Source organism: Pristiophorus japonicus, unplaced genomic scaffold (assembly GCF_044704955.1).
Source record: "Pristiophorus japonicus isolate sPriJap1 unplaced genomic scaffold, sPriJap1.hap1 HAP1_SCAFFOLD_1473, whole genome shotgun sequence".
Classification (NCBI taxonomy): Eukaryota; Metazoa; Chordata; class Chondrichthyes; family Pristiophoridae; genus Pristiophorus; species Pristiophorus japonicus.
In genome coordinates this window covers 28491-48546 of record NW_027251148.1, presented here as the reverse complement: position 1 = coordinate 48546, position 20056 = coordinate 28491, and the positions used below count along the sequence as shown (strand labels likewise).

Below are 20056 nucleotides of genomic sequence, written 5' to 3'. Positions count from 1 at the left end.
CATAGGCAGTCCCTCGGAATCGAGGAAGACTTGCTTCCACTCTTAAAATGAGTCCTTAGGTGGTTGAATAGTCCAATACGAGAGCCACAGTCCCTGTCACAGCTGGGACAGACAGTGGTTGAGGGAAGGGGAGGGTGGGACTGGCTGACCGCACGCTCCTTCCGCTGCCTGCACTTGATTTCTGCATGTTCTCGGCGATGAGACTCAAGGTGCTCAGCGCCCTCCCGGATGCACTTCCTCCACTTAGGGCGGTCTTTGGCCAGGGACTCCCAGGTGTCAGTGGGGATGTTGCACTTTATCAGGGAGGCTTTGAGGGTGTCCCTGTAACGTATCCTCTGCCCACCTTTGGCTCATTTGCTGTGGATGAGTTCCGAGTAGAGCACTTGCTTTGGGAGTCTAGTGTCAGGCATGCGAACAATGCGGAGCTGATCGAGTGTGGTCCTAATACAGTGATCCTAATACAGACTGGGATAGTAACAGTGTAAAGGGAGGAATTCCTGAAATGTGCACAGAGAACGTTCTTGGTCAGTGTGTTTCCAGCCCAACGCGTAAGGAAGTGCTGGGCCCTCAACTACTTACAATGTATATCATTGACTTGGATGAAGGGACCGAGTGTAATGTAGCCAAGTTTGCTGATGATACAAAGATGGGTAGGAAAGCAAATTGTGAGGAGGATGCAAAGAATCTGCAAAGGGATATAGACAGGTTAAGTGAGTGGGCAAAAAGTTTGTCAGATTGAGTAGAATGTGGGAAAATTTAAAGTTATCCGCTTTGGTAGGAAAATAATAAAGCAAATTATTATTTAAATAGGGAGAGATTACAAAATGCTGAGGTACAGAGGGATCTGGGGGGCCTTGTGCATGAAACACAAAAAGTTAGTATGCAGATACAGCAATTATTAAGGCAAATGGAATGTTGGCCTTTATTGCAAGGGGAATAGAGTATAAAAGCAGAGAAGTCCTGCTACAACTGTACAGGGTATTGATGAGGCCATACCTGGAGCACTGCGTACAGTTTTGGTCTCCGTATTTAAGGAGGGATATACTTGCATTGGAGGCTGTTCAGAGAAGGTTCACTAGGTAGATTCCGGAGATGCGGGGGCTGACTTATGAAGAACGGGGAGCAGGTTGGGCCTATACTCATTGGAGTTTAGAAGACTGAGAGGTGATCTGATTGAAAAGTATAGGATTCTGAGTGGGTTTGACAGGGTAGATGCAGAGAGGATGTTTCCCCTCATGGGGGAATCTAGAACTAGGGGCCATTGTCTCAGAATAAGGGACCGCCCATTTAAAACTGAGATGAGGAGGAATTTCTTCTCTTGGAGGGTTGTAAATCTATGGAAAACTCTGCCCTAGAGAGCTGTGGAGGCTGGTTCATTGAATATATTTAAGGTGGAGATAGATTTTTGAATAATAAGAGAGTCAAGGGTTATGGGGAGCGGGCAGGGAAGTGGAGTTGAGGCCATGATCAGATCAGCCATGATCTTATTGAATGGCGGAGCAGGCTCGAGGGGCCGAATGGCCGACTCCTGCTCCTATTTCTTATCTTCTTATGTTTTTATGAAGTATTGCTGGATCTGGTCCTGGGGAATTATGTGGGGCAAGTTAATATTATCAGGTTTAGAATAGTTGTGGAAAAGGAATAACAACATCAAAATAATCAAGTGGAAGCAGGCTGATTTCATGATTTGAAGGGGATCTGGTGTCGATAGATTGGAATCAAAGATTAGGGGCTAAAACAGCTAATGAGCAATGGGAGGATAGTTGGATACAGAGTAGACTCATTTCCACAAGTGGGAACAGAAGGGTATCCCATGCTGGAGCTCCCTGGGTCACTAAAGTTATAGAGGTGAAAATGAAACAGAAAAAATTGGCTTATGATATATGCCAGGCTCTTAATTCAGTGAAGAAATAAGCTGAATACGGAAAGTACAGAGAAAACTGGAAAAGAGAATAAGCAGGGCAGAGAGAGTATGAGAATAAATTAGCAGCCAAGACGAAAAGGAAACCAAAAATCTTTTGTAAACATATAAATTGTCGAAGGATAGTCAATGGAAGGGTGGGACCCATTAGCGAGCAAAAAGGAGACCCTCCTGTGAAGGCAGTGACATGGCTGAGGAACTAACGGAGTACTTGGTATCTGTCTTCACTAGAGAAGAGGATGCTGCCAACATCATAGTCAAGGAGGAGGTAGAAAGAAGACTTGGATTTATATAGCGCCTTTCACAACCACCGGATGTCTCAAAATGCTTTACAGCCAATGAAGTACTTTTGAAGTGTAGCCACTGTTGTAATGTGGGAAACGTGGCAGCCAACTTGCGCACAGCAAGCTCCCACACACAGCAATGTGATAATGACCAGATAAACTGTTTCTGGCAGTAGTGATATTGGATGGGATAAAAATAGATAAAGAGGAGGCACTTTAAAGTTTGGCAGTACACAAAGTAGAAAAGGCACTCAGTCTATAATGCCCCACAATTAATTGTCACTTGGACTTTTAAACGTGTTTGACAAATTATCACGTAATAGACTTGCTAGCAAAATTAAAGCCCATGGGATTAAAGGGACCATGGCAGTGTGGTTACAATATTGGCCACAGGACAGGAAGCATAGAGGGGCGGTGAACGTTTGTTTATCGGACTGGAGGGAGTATACAGTGGTGTTCCCCAGGGGTCAGTTTTAGGACCACTGCTCTTTTTGATGTAAAGTAATGACCAGGGCTTGGGTCTACAGAGCATCATGTTAACGTTTGTAGCTGAAACAAAACTCAGAAATATAGTAAACAGTGAGGAGGATAGTAACATGTTTCAGGACACAGACAGACTGGTGACATGGGCAGACACATGGCAGCTGAAATTTAACGCAGAGAAATGTGTAGTGATTCATTTTGGTAGGAAGAATGAGGAGAGGCAATATAAACTAAATGGTACAATGTTAATGGGGGTACAGGAACAGGGAGACCTGGGGTGTGTGTACACAAATCTTTGAAGGTGGCAGGCCAGGTTGAGAAAACTGTTAAAGCGCACGGGATCCTTGGCTTTATTAATAGAGGCATAGAGTACAAAAGCAAGGAAGTTACGCTGAAGCTTTATATTTACTGGTTAGGCTCCAGCTGGAGTATTGTGTCCAATTCTGGGCACCGCACTGTAGGACAGATGTCAAGGTCTTCAAGAGGGTGCAGAGGAGATTTACCAGGATGGTTCCAGGGTTGAGGGGCTTCAGTTATCTGGAGAGATTAAAGAAGCTGGGATTGTTCTCCACAGAGCAGAGAAGTTTAAGGGTAGATCTAATCAAGGTGTTCAGAATCATGAAGGGTTCTAATGGAGTAAATAGGGAGAAACGGTTTCCAGGGGCAGAAGAGTCGGTAACCAAGGACACAGGTTTAAGGTGATGGCCAAAAAATCCAGTGGGTGGATGACGAGAATATTTTTACGCTGTGTTGTTGTGATCGAGAATGCATTGTCTGAAAGGGCAGTGGGAGCAGGTTCAATAGTTACTTTCAAAAGGGAGTTGGATAAATACTCGAAGGGGAGACATTTGCGGGGCTGTGGGGAAATGGCAGGGAAGTGGGACTAATTGTGTAGCTCTTGTATAGACATAATGGGCTGACTGGCCTACTTATGTGTTGCCTCATTCGAGACACAGCGTTTCTCTTCATCATTCATTCCACAGTTAACAACTATCATTATTTTTACTTTTCCTCAGACGAGAGGTTGTTGGTGTTGTTGAGCCTCTACCCCGTGACGAGACCTACTGTGATCCAGCTGCCCTGTTCCATATTTCCAATGACTATTCCTTCATAAGGTACATGTGCAACTTTCAGTGCTTCCATCAAACTGCTCATTGACACCAGTCTTTCCTGCTGATAGAAATATAGAAACATAGAAAATAGATGCAGGAGTAGGCCATTCGGCCCTTCGAGCCTGCACCACCATTCAATAAGATCATGGTTGATCATTCACCTCAGTACCCCTTTCCTGCTTTCTCTCCACACCCCTTGATCCCTTTAGCCGTAAGGGCCATATCTAACTCCCTCTTGAATATATCCAACGAACTGATTACAGCTTCTGCTGCAGACACTTTGAAAACAGTCCCCAATGTGTTGCTCGTCTGGTGACTGTTTTACTCATTATTGTTTGACCATGTTGTCTGCATCACTGGAGACGTGGGGGTTAAAGTTCTCTTTCGTCCAAATATTTCTCAAAATTTGTTCATTTGTTTTAGCCTTTTTTCACTTGATATTGGGGGGCCGAAATTCATGCCCGCCACAAACCTGGCCCACTTACCAGTTTTTAAGTGTTTTCACCGCCGGGTAGGATGAGGACGACTCTTGATCGATAATCAGCTCTTTGTCTTTTTTTTTAATTGGCCAGGATATCGGTCAAGTCCCGGTGAGGGGCAGAGAAGGAGGCGGGACGGATTCTCCGCCGCTGTCACTCAGCAGCGGAGCGGTGGTGACATCATTGCACGTCTGCGTCACCACGTATCACGCCTCCGTTAAAGGGGAGAGAATCAGTCATCAGTCGTGATCAGACACTGGGCCACCAGGGAGGGTTTCGGCCGGGCACCAAGAGGGAGGGGAGTGTGTGTGAGGCTGCCTGTTGGCGGCCCGGCCGAACCCGGGGGGGGGGAAGACAATAGTCCGGCCAGCATGGAAGCAGGCGGCAAAAAAATAAAATGGCGGCCGCGGCAGTGGGCCCTCGCCTTTAATGGCCGCCGCACCGCCAGGGCTGGCAGACAAAATGCAAGGCGCACGGACAGAGAAAGCTGTCGGGGGCACCACTCGGTTTTTTAGCCCTGAATATGGACGGAGGTGGGGGGTCCTGGCGGTGCGTGCACTGATGACGCACACACGGCTGCTCGGCAGCAGTGGGGCGGAAGTGGGGACTCCCCTACTGAATTTGTCTGGCGCCGGCCATTCGACCAGAAATCGGTGGCTAATGGCCGCCGCATTCCTGCGGTAACGGGCCTTATCCGGACCCGGAATTTCGGGCCCTGGGTGTGTGCGTGAGAGTTCCCCAGACTGTTGGTGGTTATGCTCCACGATGTACAGAAAGTATTTCTTTTGGACAAATACCCTGCCTGAAGGAATTAGAACTAACAATCTGTGGAAGGAGCACCTAAGATACACCTGTGATTTTTACATTTCCACCTGTAATTATGCAACATTTAGAACCACGCCGACAATTTGTTACTTTTAACTTTCTCTTGTCTGTTCGATGGGACAGCCGATAACAATGTCATTCTTAGCCCTGGCCATATTACCACAACAATGTTAAAGGCTGCTCCTGCTCTTAGGCCTGGGGGCGGACAGCTCCTAATTCCTCCTGCCACTGTATTCCAGAGCCTGCCCAGACATAGTTTGTCAAAGTAAAAGGAGAATCCCCTGGGGAATAGACCTCCTGGAACATTGCTTGTGATAGGTCAGATATAAAGGTGAGCAAACTTGAATTCAGATTGATGCTGGTGGTAATGCAGCATGCTTATCGATTGGAGTAGACCTGCTGTGCTAAGTACAGGCAGAATGAGTGTGTTAGTTACAGCGCTACCTACTGACAGCATTAAATACAAAGGCTCCCCGCTTTCTCTTTAGGTACTTCACAAGGACGTTCTACCAGTTCCAGTTCCACGAAGCCCTGTGTAAAGCTGCTCGCCACACTGGTGAACTGCACAAATGTGATATCAGCAACTCCAAAGTCGCAGGCAAGGCACTCAGGCAAGTTTCAATCCCTTGGGAGTCCCAGCAAAGATGCACTAACGTGAGTGCACTCAATGTACAGGAAATACCATGCAAGCGGATATGGAAACAAAGCATGCTACGGACTTTATTCCATGTGTTTACTTGCAGAGTTAATAAAAGTATTAATATAATGTCAGAGATCAATTATATCTTCAGCATATACTGCCTGTAAGCGTCACACTTACGTTCTGCCACACTTCAGACAAAACAGTCATTTATCCTGAGACCAACAACACAGGACATCAATTTGTGTTTAATTATTACAATAAAATAACTCATGAGCTATATTGAAATAATTGAGGATGCAGTGAGAGTTCTTGAGGCGATTGTTTGTCACAGTCCAGACATGTCCTATAATGAGCGGGACATGGTTCCCAGTGTAAACTGTGCATTTACACGTAGTAGGGTAGATACTCTGATTAGTTACCACACAAATCCCCGGGGCCTGATAGTCTGCATCCCAGGGTACATAAGTAAGTGGCCATAGAAATAGTGGATGCATTGGTGATCATTTTCTAACAGTCTATCAACTCTGGATCAGTTCCTATGGACTGGAGGGTAGCTAATGTAACACCACTGTTTAAAAAAAGGAGGGAGATAGAAAACGGGTAATTATAGCCCAGTTAGCCTGACATCAGTAGTGGGGGAAATGTTGGAATCAATTATTAAAGATGAAGTAGCAGCACATTTGGAAAGCCGTGACAGGATCGGTCCAAGTCAGCATGGATTTATGAAAGGGAAATCATGCTTGACAAATCTTCTGGAATTTTTTGAGGATGTAATTCGTAGAGTGGACAAGGGAGAACCAGTGGATGTGGTGTATTTAGACTTTCAAAAGGCTTTTGACAAGGTCTCACACAAGAGATTGATGTGCAAAATTAAAGCACATGGTATTGGGGGTAATGTATTGACGTGGATAGAGAACTGGTTGGCAGACAGGAAGCAGAGAGTCGGGATAAATGGGTCCTTTTCAGAATGGCAGGCAGTGACTAGTGGAGTGCCGCAGGGCTCAATGCTGGGACCCCAGCTATTTACAATATACATTAATGATTTAGATGAAGGAATTGAGTGTAATATCTCCAAATTTGCAGATGACACTAAACTGGGTGGTGGTGTGAGCTGTGAGGAGGACGCTAAGAGGCTGCAGGGTGACTTGGACAGATTAGGTGAGTGGGCAAATGCATGGTGGATGCAGTATAATGTGGATAAATGTGAGGTTATCCACTTTGGGGGCATAAACACGAAGGCAGAATATTATCTGAATGGTGACAGATTAGGAAAGGGGGAGGTGCAACGAGACCTGGGTATCATGGTTCACCAGTCTTTAAAAGTTGGCATGCAGGTACAGCAGGTGATGAAGAAGGCAAATGGTATGTTGGCCTTCATAGCTAGGCGATTTGAGTATAGGAGCAGGGAGGTCTTACTGCAGTTGTACAGGGCCTTGGTGAAGCCTCACCTGGAATATTGTGTTCAGTTTTGGTCTCCTAATCTGAGGAAGGACATTCTTGCTATTGAGGTAGTGCAGCCACGGTTCACCAGACTGATTCTTGGGATGGCGGGACTGACATATGAGGAGAGACTGGATCAACTGGGTCTTTATACACTGGAGTTTAGAAGGATGAGAGGGAATTTCATAGAAACGTATAAGATTCTGACGGGACTGGACAGGTTAGATGCGTGAAGAATGTTCCCGATGATGGGGAAGACCAGAACCAGTGGACACAGTCTTAGGATAAGGGTAGGCCATTTAGGACTGAGATGAGGAGAAACTTCTTCACTCAGAGAGTTGTTAACCTGTGGAATTCCCGACCAGAGAGAATTGTTGATGCCAGTTCATTGGATATATTCAAGAGGGAGTTAGATATGGCCCTTACGGCTAAAGGGATTAAGGGAAAGGGGTACTGAGGGAATGATCAGCCATGATCTTATTGAATGGTGGTGCAGGCTCGAAGGGCCGAATGGCCTACTCCTGCACCTATTTTCTATGTTTCTAAGTATGGGTGGAGATGGGCAACACTGAACTTTCACCCATTTCAGGTTTGTTTTCCTGCTGAGGTTCCAATGCTCACCACTCACCCACTGCCAATATTTCAATCAGGCCCTGATGCTATAATTTAGGTGTCCATGCAATGTCCTGGAGTGACCAGAATATCACTGAATTATAAACAACAGCAACAGCAAGCTGTATTTATAAACCGCCTTTAACATAGTGAAACGTCCCAAGGCGCTTCACAGGAGTGTTATGCGATAAAAATTTGACAATGAGAAGCATAAGTAGAAATTAGCTCAGGTGACCAAAAGCTTGGTCAAAGAGGTAGGTTTTTAAGGAGCATCTTGAAGGAGGAAAGAGAGGTAGAGAGGTGGGGAGGTTTAGGGAGGGAGTTCCAGAGCTTGGGGCCCAGGCAACAGAAGGCACGGCCATCAATGGTTGAGCGATTATAATCAGGGATGCTCAGGAGGGCAGAGTTAGAGGAGCAGAAATGTGGAGAGAGGGGATTTGTGGGGCTGGAGAAGATTACAGAGATAGGGAGGGGCGAGGCCACGGAGGGATTTGTAAATAAGGATGAGAATTTTGAATTTGAGGCGTTGCTTAACTGAGAGTCAATGTAGGTCACCGAGCACAGAGGTGATGGGTGAGCGGGGCTTGGTGCGAGTTAGGACACGGGGCAGTGAGCACAGAAGGTGATTGGTGAGCGGGACGGTGCGGGATAGGACACGGGAGCAGTGAGCACAGGGGTGACGGGTGAGCGGGATGGTACGGGTTAGGACACGGGGGCAGTAAGCACAGGGGGTGATGGGTGAGCGGGACTCGGTGCGAGTTAGGATACGGGGGCAGTGAGTACAGGGGTGATGAGTGAGCGGGATGGTACGGGTTAGGACACGGGGGCAGTGAGTACACGGGGTGATGGGTGAGCGGGACTTGGTGCGAGTTAGGACACGGGGCAGTGAGTACAGGGGTGATGGGTGAGCGGGATGGTACGGGTTAGGACACGGGGGCAGTGAGTACAGGGGGTGATGGGCGAGCGGTACTTGGTGCGAGTTAGGACACGGGGCAGTGAGTACAGGGGTGATGGGTGAGCGGGATGGTACGGGTTAGGACACGGGGGCAGTGAGTACAGGGGGTGATGGGTGAGCGGGGCTTGGTGCGAGTTAGGACACGGGGCAGTGAGCACAGAAGGTGATTGGTGAGCGGGACGGTGCGGGATAGGACACGGGAGCAGTGAGCACAGGGGTGACGGGTGAGCGGGATGGTACGGGTTAGGACACGGGGGCAGTAAGCACAGGGGGTGATGGGTGAGCGGGATGGTACGGGTTAGGACACGGGGGCAGTAAGCACAGGGGGTGATGGGTGAGCGGGACTCGGTGCGAGTTAGGACACGGGGGCAGTGAGTACAGGGGTGATGGGTGAGCGGGATGGTACGGGTTAGGACACGGGGGCAGTGAGTACACGGGGTGATGGGTGAGCGGGACTTGGTGCGAGTTAGGACACGGGGCAGTGAGTACAGGGGTGATGGGTGAGCGGGATGGTACGGGTTAGGACACGGGGGCAGTGAGTACAGGGGGTGATGGGTGAGCGGGACTCGGTGCGAGTTAGGACACGGGCTGCTGAGTTTTGGATCATCTCTAGTTTACGTAGGGTAGAATGTGGGAAGCCAGCCAGGAGTGCGTTGGAATAGTCAAGTTTAGAGGTAACAAAGGCACGGATGAGGGCTGCCTGGATGAAACCTATCCATATAAAATGGGCATCCTGCGATTCTGGCAATGTGTTGTATGTGGATGTGCAGTTAACGAAGCCTAGACAAACACTTTTGTTTCGGGAAGTCGGCCGGCAAAAATGATTACATGGCGGCCACGGTGCCGGGCCGCACTCAGTGAGGAGAAGGTTCACCGACAGATAAACCCGTCGGGGGCACCGCGCGGCGGGGCAGCGATTTTGGTCGGACGATTTTTAATGTGAGGGAAAACGTCGGTGCGTATTCTGGTGACGTGCTTGCGGTGGTGATCAACATCGGGCGGTATCGGGTCCAGGCCCAAAAGTCCCCGACCTGAATTTGGGTCGGGGCGGCCAATTGACCCAATAGCGGCGGCCACGGGATTCCGATGAATGGCTGCCGCAAACAAACGGTAACGGGTCTCTGGGACCCGGAATCTTGGCCCCATTGTCTTCACTCTTCCCACAAACTCCACCCCCTCCCACTGACCCCAACCCCTCCCACTGACCCCACCCCCTCCCACTGACTCCACCCCCCCCACTGACTCCACCCCCTCCCACTGACCCCAACCCCTCCCACTGACCCCACCCCCCCCACTGACTCCACCCCCCCCCCACTGACCCCACCCCCTCCCACTGACTCCACCCCCTCCCACTGACTCCACCCCCTCCCACTGACACCAACCCCTCCCACTGACTCCACCCCCTCCCACTGACTCCACCCCCTTTCACTGACCCCAACCCCTCCCGCTGACCCCACCCCCTCCCGCTGACCCCACCCCCTCCCACTGACTCCACCCTCTCCCACTGGCCCCACCCCCCCACTGACCCCACCCCCTCCCGCTGACTCCACCCCCATCCGCTGACCCCACCCCCTCCTGTTAACCCACTCCCCTCCCAATGACTCCACCCCTTTCACTGACCCCAACCCCTCCCACTGACCCCACCCTCTCCCACTGACTCCACCCCCTCCCACTGACTCCGCCCCCTGCCCGGGCCAGTGTCTGAGGCTGAACCACACTGTTTGTAACCTTGCCGTCCTATTTGACCCTGAGCCGAGCACCAACTTCATATCCTCTCCATTACAAAGACCGCCTTTGTCCACCTCCGTAACATCGCCAGTCTCCCCCCCGCCCCCTCGCCTCAGCCCATTTGCTGCTGAAACCCACATGCGTGCCTTTGTTACCTCCAGACTCAGCAATCCCACGCACTCCTGGCCGGCCTCCCATCTTCCATCTTCAATAAACCTCAGCTCATACAAAACTCTCCTGCCCGTGTCCTAACACAGACCAAGTCCCAGTCACCCATCACCCCAGTGCTGTCTGACCCATGTCCTAACTCGCACCGAGTCCCGCTCACCCATCACCCCCTGTGCTCACTGACCCGTGTCCTAACTTGCACCAAGTCCCACTCACCCATCACCCCCTCTGCTCGCTGCCCTTGTCCTAACTCACACCAAGTCCCGCTTACCCATCACCCTCTGTGCTCACTGTCCCGTGTCCTAACTCACACCAAGTCCCGCTCACCCATCACTCACCGTGCCCCGTGTCCTAACTCGCACCAAATCCCGCTCACCCATCACCCCCTGTTCCCCGTGTCCTAACTCGCACCAAGTCCCACTCACCCATCACTTCTGTGCTCGCCTACCTACATTGGTTCCCAGTCTGGCAATGCCTCAGATTTAAATTTTTCGTCCTGATTTTCAAAGGCTTTAGTGACTTTGTCCCACCGATCATGTGTAACCTCCTCCAGCCCTACAACCCCCTGAGAACTCTGTGTTCCCCTAACACTAGCCTTTGAACCATCCCACACTCCATTCGCTTCGTCATTGGTGGCCGTGCCTTCGGCCATTTCTGCCCAAGCTTTGCAACTCCGTCCCAGAGCCTCTCCGCCTCTACCTCTCTTCTGCTTTAAGACGCTCCTGAAAACCTACTTCTGACTAAAGCCCAACTAATATATCCTTCTTTGGCTCCATGTGAACCGTCTTTGTCTGATGACACCCCTGTGAAGTGCCTTGGGATGTTTTCCACCGTTAAAGGCGCTTTTTAAATGCATGCTGTTGTTGTTGTTATCTCCGCGACGTACGGTTACACTTTGGGACAAAGCCGCCATCCATGTGTGAGAACTAGTTCAGGATACTATTCTTTACCACATTCAGCATATCGATTGTCAGATTTGAAGCTGCCGGGGCAGGAGCCACTCATCCTGTCAGTGATAGATTCTTCACTGTTGCAGGAAGGATGAAATATCGCCATGGACAACCACACGCTGTCCATGAGTAGAGAGGCTGATTTAAGTCAAAGCCATATATGATATATAAACCTCTTTATCATGATAAAATGATGACGTTCACTCGAATAAACAGCTGGTTACTACTGCATTGTATTGTTCTCTCTCATACAGTGATATGCTCAAACTGGGGAAGTCTGAATCATGGACCAGGGCACTTCAGAAAGTAACTGGACAAACCAGAATGAATGCCACCCCTCTGCTGAAATATTTTGCGCCCTTGTATACGTGGCTGAAGAAGGACAATGAGTTGAATGGGAGAATGATTGGCTGGGTCACTAACTGGAGCCCGTGTAAGTCAAGTGCCTGGAAATCTTCATTCTCCTTGCTGATTGTAGTCTTTTAGTCCTGTTAGACTGTGGGCAATCTGAGGAAATGATCATGTGTAAAGGATGCAACTCTTCCCCAAGCATTTTGCTGCCTCCTTCAGATAATGGAATCAAGGGATCTGGGGATCTGGGGACCTGGGGATCAGGCGTGAAAGTGGAGTTGAGGTTGAAGATCAGCCATGATGTTATTGACTGGCGGAGCAGGCTCAAGGGGCCGAATGGCCGACTCCTGCTCCTAATTCTTATGTTCTTGATGACCCTGAAGGAGAGGAATTTTCAGTGCTATAGGGAAAGAGCAGAGGACCGGGATGAATCCATCAGTGGACCGGCACATTGAGCTAAAAAGCCCTCTCTGTGTTTCAGGATTCAACGATTCTCTACCCATGTCTGTGATTATCAATCGAAAAACATTGAGGCTGGGCTTTACCAGTCACAGGCCCAAAGGTCTGACTTGAAATCCACTCAACTCAGCTCTCTGCAGTTCAGATTAGTTTGCGGAGGTTCATTCCAGACCTCGTGATACAAACTTAATCCTTGCAGTTTCTGCTGGGAATCGCTGCTTCCCTGGCCCAGGAGGACATGTGTATACTGGATGCTGGTCTGCTGCAGAGCATCCAGTAGGCACACGATGTCGCCACCTCAGGGTCCGGGCACCCAAAGAGCAGCCGCCCTTGCACAGGAGAGGGTCTCCATGGAGACGCGTGGGGTGGGTGAGGAGGCTGCTCTGCCCCCGGTGCTGATCAGGTGTTATATCCCCTGGCAGCAACAGCCAGGCAGGTATGACGAGAAGCCTGAGGACAGATCTTCCCACCATCTCGACAAACTCCAGTGGGAGGCCATCCGTGCAGCTTCTGTCCTCCTGCCTCACTACATCACTACATCCCAAACTCTGCTGCTGCATTACACACTTCACCAAGACCCGATAACCCGTCACACTCACACTCATACACATACTCACACTCTCACTCACACTCACACTCACACTCACATTCACACACTCACACCCACTCACTCACACTCGCATTCACACACTCACACTCTCACTCACACTCACATTCACACACTCACACTCACATTCACACACTCACACTCACTCATTCACACACTCACATTCACACACTCACTCACACTCGCATTCACACGCTCACACTCACTCACACTCACACGCTCAATCACACTCACATTCACACACTCACTCACTCACACTCGCATTCACACACGCACACTCACTCGCTCAATCACACTCACATTCACACACATACTCACACTCTCACTCACACTCACATTCACACACTCACACTCACTCACACACTCACACTCACTCACACACTCACACTCGCATTCACACACTCACACTCACACGCTCAATCACACTCACATTCACACACTCACTCACACACACACTCTCACTCACAAAATCTCATTCACACTCACTCACACTCTCACTCAGACACTCTCACTCACTCATACTCACACTCTCATACACTCACTCACACTCACTCACACACTCACACTCTCGCTCACACACTCTCACTCACACACTCTTACTCACACTCACTCTCTCACTCACACTCACTCTCTCACTCACACTCACTCTCTCACTCACACACTCTTACTCACACTCACTCACACACTCGCAATGAATCACACGCTCACTCACATGCACACTCATTCACACACTCACGCATGCTCACTCACACTCACTCACACACACTCACTTACACTCACAGACTCACACTCACTCACACTCACACTAACTCATACTTACACTCATTCACTCACATTCACTCATTCACACTCACTCACACTCATTCACTCAGTCACTCTCACTCTCACACACTCGCACTCACTGGCCCTTACTCACATTCACTCTCACTCACCCCCACTCACCCTCCCTCACTCACCCTCCCTCACTCACTCTCCCTCACTCACTCTCCCTCACTCACTCTCCCTCACTCACTCTCCCTCACTCACTTACACTCACAGACTCACACTCACTCACCCACACACTCACACTCACTCACACACTCTCACTCACACTCACAGACCCACACTCACTCACACTCTCACTCACACTAACTCACCCTCACACACATTCACTCACACATTCACACTCACACTGAGGGGGTCACTGAGAGGGAGATACCCTGGGTAAAGGGACACAGTGAGCGAGATACACTGGGTAAGGGGAACACAGAGAGGGAGATGCCCTGCGTAAGGAGGACACGGAGAGGGAGATACCCTGGGTAATGGGGACACTCAGTCACTCTCACTCACTCTCACACACTCACACTCACTGGCCCTCACTCACAATCACTCTCACTCACTCTTCTCTCACTCACTCTCTCTCACTCACTCTCCCTCACTCACTCTCCCTCACTCACTCTCACTCACACACTCACAGACTCACTCACACTCTCTCACACACTCACACACTCACTCACACTCTCTCGCACACTCTCACTCACACACTTACACATTCACTCACACTCACTCACTCTCACACACTCACACCCACTGACCCTCACTCACATTCAATCTCACTCACAATCACTCTCCCTCACTCACTCACTCACACTCACTCCCACGCACTCTCACTCACTCTCTCACACTCACTGGCCCTCACTCACTCTCACTCACATTCCTTCACACTCTCCCTCACTCACTCACTCCCACTCACTCACACTCTTTCACACTCTCCCTCACTCACTCACACATTCACTCACACTCACTCACACTCTCTCTCACTCATTCACTCACACCCACTCACTCGCACTCAGTCATTCCCACTCGCGCTCATACTTTCTTACACTCACATTCACTCACTCACATTCACTGGCCCTCACTCACATTCACACCCACTCTCACTCATTCTCCCTCACTCACTCTCAATCACTGACTCTCACACACTCACACTCACTGGCCCTCACTCACTCACACTCACTCTCCCTCACTCAATCTCTCTCACTCACACTCACTTTCACTCACACTCACACACTCTCTCACACTCTCCCTCACTAACTCACACACTCACTCACACACTCACTCACACACCCTCATTCTCACATTCACTCACATTCACTCACATTCACTCACACTCACTCACACTCACTCACACTCTCCCTCACTTACACACTCGCTCATACATTCACTCGCACTCACTCACACTCACTGACCCTCACTCACATTCACTCTCACTCACACTCACACCCACTCTCACTCATTCTCCCTCACTCACTCACTCTTACTCACTCACTGTCACACACTCACACTCTCTGGCCCTCACTCACTCTCACTCTCACTCATTCACACTCATTCAATCACTCTCCCTCACTCACTCTCACTCACTCTCACTCACTCACACTCAATCACACTCACTCTCTCACACTCACTCACTCTCACTCTCAGTCACACTTACTCACACTCACTGGCCCTCACTCACTGGCCCTCACTCACTGGCCCTCACTCACTCTCACTCACACTCATTCAATCACTCTCCCTCACTCACTCTCACTCACACACTCAATCACACTCACTCACTCACACTTACACTCGCTCACTCTTACACTCACTCACTCTAACTACACTCACTCATTCACGCTCAGTCACACTTACTCGCACTCAAATTCACATTCACTCACACTCAATCACTCACTCACACTCACTCACTCCCTCACTCATACTCATACCCACTCACATTCGTTCACACTCACTCTCACTCACTCACACTCATACTCACTGACTCTCACTACACTCACTCACATTCTCACTCACTCACTCTCACTCACATGCACTCATTCACTCACTCACAGTCACTCACACTCAAACTCACTCACACTCACACTCACACTCACTCACTCCAGAAGCTCGGGGTCACACTTACGGACTGAACGGAGGTGTTCTGCAAAGCGGTTACCCAATCTGCATTTGGTCTCCCCAATGTAGAGGAGACCGCATCATGAGCAGCGAATACAGTATACTGAATTGAAAGAAGTACAAGTAAATTGCTGTTTCACCTGGAAGGAGTGTTTGGGGCCCTGGACAGTGGGAAGGGAGGAGGTAAAAGGGTAGGTGTTGAATCTCCTGCACTTGCACGGGAAGGTGCCGTGGGAAGGGGAGGGGGTGCTGGGGTGACTGCGGAATGGACCAGGGTGTCGCGGAGGGAGCGGTCCCTTCGGAATGCTGAGAGGGAAGGGGAAGATGTGATTGGAGATGGGATCATGCTGGAGGTGGAGGAAATGGCGGAGGATGATCCGTTGAATGTGGAGGCTGGTGGGGTGAAAGGTGAGGACAAGGAGAACCCTGTCATGTTTCTGGGAGGGAGGGGAAGGGGTGAGAGCAGAGGTGCGGGAAATAGAACGGACACGGTCAAGGGCCATGTTCACCACGGCGGAATGGGAATCCTCGGTTGAGGAAAAAGGAAGACATATTGGAAGCACTAGTATACAAGGTGGCGTCGTCAGCACAGATGTGATGGAGACAGAGAAAGTGGGAAATTGAATGGAGTCCTTACAGGATGCGAGGTGGGAGGAAGTATAGTCCAGGTAGCTGTGGGAGTCAGTGGGCTTATAGTGGATACTAGTCGATAGCCTATCCCCAGAGAAGGAGACGGAGAAGTCGAGGAAGGGAAGGGAAGAGTCGAAGATGGACAATGTGAAGGTGAGGGAAGGGTGGAAATTGGAAACAAAGTTGATAACATTATCCAGTTCAGGTAGAGAGTAGGAAGCAGTGCCGATATAGTCTTCAATGTATCGGAAAAAGAGGGAGGGGACCCCAGTAGGACTGGAACAAAAAGTGTTCCATCTACCCCATGAAAAGGCAGGCATAGGTTCCCATACACGTTCTCCTAGCAACCTTTATTTGGAGTAAGTGAGTGGAGGCAAAGAAGAAGTTGTTCAATGTGAGAACACGTTGTGCCAGGTGGATGGGGACTGGTCGGGCCTCAGGCTCATGGTGAGGGACGGAGGTCTCAAGGGACTGGGTGTTTATGGTGAGGGACGGAGGTGTCAAGGGACTGGGTGTTTATGGTGAGGGATGGAGGTGTCGAGGGACTAGGTGTTTATGGTGAGGGATGGAGGTGTCGAGGGACTGGGTGTTTATGTTGAGGGATGGAGGTATCGAGGGACTGGGTGTTTATGTTGTGGGATGGAGGTATCGAGGGACTGGGTGTTTACGGTGAGGGACGGAGGTGTCGAGGGACTGGGTGTTTATGTTGAGGGATGGAGGTGTCGAGGGACTGGGTGTTTATGGTGAGGGTTGAAGGTGTAGAGGGACTGGGTGTTTATGTTGAGGGATGGAGGTGTCGAGGGACTGGGTGTTTATGTTGAGGGATGGAGGTATCGAGGGACTGGGTGTTTACGGTGAGGGACGGAGGTGTCGAGGGACTGGGTGTTTACGGTGAGGGATGGAGGTGTCGAGGGACTGGGTGTTTATGTTGAGGGATGGAGGTATCGAGGGACTGGGTGTTTACGGTGAGGGATGGAGGTGTCGAGGGACTGGGTGTTTATGTTGCGGGATGGAGTGTCGAGGGACTGGGTGTTTATGGTGAGGGATGGAGGTGTCGAGGGACTGGGTGTTTATGTTGAGGGATGGAGGTATCGAGGGACTGGGTGTTTACGGTGAGGGATGGAGGTGTCGAGGGACTGGGTGTTTATGTTGCGGGATGGAGTGTCGAGGGACTGGGTGTTTATGGTGAGGGATGGAGGTGTCGAGGGACTGGGTGTTTATGGTGAGGGATGGAGGTGTCGAGGGACTGGGTGTTTATGGTGAGGGATGGAGGTATCGAGGGACTGGGTGTTTACGGTGAGGGATGGAGGTGTCGAGGGACTGGGTGTTTATGTTGAGGGATGGAGGTATCGAGGGACTGGGTGTTTACGGTGAGGGACGGAGGTGTCGAGGGACTGGGTGTTTATGTTGCGGGATGGAGTGTCGAGGGACTGGGTGTTTATGGTGAGGGATGGAGGTGTCGAGGGACTGGGTGTTTATGTTGAGGGATGGAGGTATCGAGGGACTGGGTGTTTATGGTGAGGGATGGAGGTATCGAGGGACTGGGTGTTTACGGTGAGGGATGGAGGTATCGAGGGACTGGGTGTTTATGGTGAGGGATGGAGGTGTCGAGGGACTGGGTGTTTATGGTGAGGGATGGAGGTATCGAGGGACTGGGTGATTATGGTGAGGGATGGAGGTATCGAGGGACTGGGTGTTTACGGTGAGGGATGGAGGTATCGAGGGACTGGGTGTTTACGGTGAGGGATGGAGGTATCGAGGGACTGGGAGTTTATGGTGAGGGATGGAGGTGTCGAAGGATTGGGTGTTTACGGTGAAGGTTGGAGATGTCATAGAAACATAGAAAATAGGTGCAGGAGTAGGCCATTCGGCCCTTCTAGCCTGCACCGCCATTCAATGAGTTCATGGCTGAACATGCAACTTCAGTACCCCATTCCTGCTTTCTCACCATACCCCTTGATTCCCCTAGTAGTAAGGACTTCATCTAACTCCTTTTTGAATATATTTAGTGAATTGGCCTCAACAACTTTCTGTGGTAGAGAATTCCACAGGTTCACCACTCTCTGGGTGAAGAAATTCCTCCTCATCTCGGTCCTAAATGGCTTCCCCCTTATCCTTAGACTGTGTCCCCTGGTTCTGGACTTCCCCAACATTGTCGAGGGACTGGGTGTTTATGGTGAGGGATGGAGGTGTCGAGGGACTGGGTGTTTACGGTGAGGGATGGAGGTGTCGAGGGACTGGGTATTTACGGTGAGGGATGGAGGTGTCGAGGGACTGGGTATTTACGGTGAGGGATGGAGGTATCGAGGGACTGGGTGTTTACGGTGAGGGATGGAGGTGTTGAGGGACTGGCTGTTTACGGTGAGGGTTGGAGGTATCGAGGGACTGGGTGTTTACGGTGAGGGTTGAAGGTGTCGAGGGACTGGGTGTTTACGGTGAGGGATGGAGGTGTCGAGGGACTGGGTGTTTACGGTGAGGGTTGGAGGTGTCGAGGGACTGGGTGTTTACGGTGAGGGATGGAGGTGCAGAGGGACTGGGTGTTTACGGTGAGGGATGGAGGTGTTGAGGGACTGGCTGTTTACGGTGAGGGATGGAGGTGTCGAGGGACTGGGTGCTCACGGTGAGGGATGGAGGTGTCAAGGGACTGGGTGTTTACGGTGAGGGTTGGAGGTATCGAGGGACTGGGTGTTTACGGTGAGGGTTGAAGGTGTCGCGGGACTGGATGTTTACGGTGAGGGTTGGAGGTGCAGAGGGACTGGGTGTTCATGTTGAGGGATGGAGGTGCAGAGGGACTGGGTGTTTACGGTGAGGGATGGAGGTGCAGAGGGACTGGGTGTTTACGGTGAGGGTTGGAGGTGCAGAGGGACTGGGTGTTCATGTTGAGGGATGGAGGTGCAGAGGGACTGGGTGTTTACGGTGAGGGATGGAGGTGCAGAGGGACTGGGTGTTTACGGTGAGTGATGGAGGTGCAGAGGGACTGGGTGTTTACGGTGAGGGATGGAGGTGTCGAGGGACTGGGTGTTTATGTTGAGGGATGGAGGTGCAGAGGGACTGGGTGTTTATGTTGAGGGATGGAGGTGTTGAGGGACTGGGTGTTTATGTTGAGGGATGGAGGTGCAGAGGGACTGGGTGTTTATGTTGAGGGATGGAGGTGTTGAGGGACTGGGTGTTTATGTTGAGGGATGGAGGTGCAGAGGGACTGGGTGTTTATGTTGAGGGATGGAGGTGTTGAGGGACTGGGTGTTTATGTTGAGGGATGGAGGTGCAGAGGGACTGGGTGTTTATGTTGAGGGATGGAGGTGCAGAGGGACTGGGTGTTTATGTTGAGGGATGGAGGTGTTGAGGGACTGGGTGTTTATGTTGAGGGATGGAGGTGCAGAGGGACTGGGTGTTTATGTTGAGGGATGGAGGTGTTGAGGGACTGGGTGTTTACTATTGTGTTCCTAACACAGATGAGGCTGCACACAGGGAGGTTAAAGTA

The 20056-nt window shown here is 50.6% G+C and overlaps 1 protein-coding gene across 1 annotated transcript in view; it reads left to right on the top strand.

Annotated features, from left to right (window-relative positions):
• Positions 1-20056, top strand: part of LOC139242801 (angiotensin-converting enzyme 2-like) — a gene marked incomplete at both ends in the record, with an annotated part of 47149 nt that overhangs the window by 3832 nt on the left and 23261 nt on the right. The window contains 3 exons of the mRNA XM_070870507.1: positions 3705-3803; positions 5593-5717; positions 11857-12033. Coding sequence (XP_070726608.1) covers positions 3705-3803; positions 5593-5717; positions 11857-12033 — 401 coding nt within the window. The remainder of the gene's footprint in view (positions 1-3704; positions 3804-5592; positions 5718-11856; positions 12034-20056) is intronic.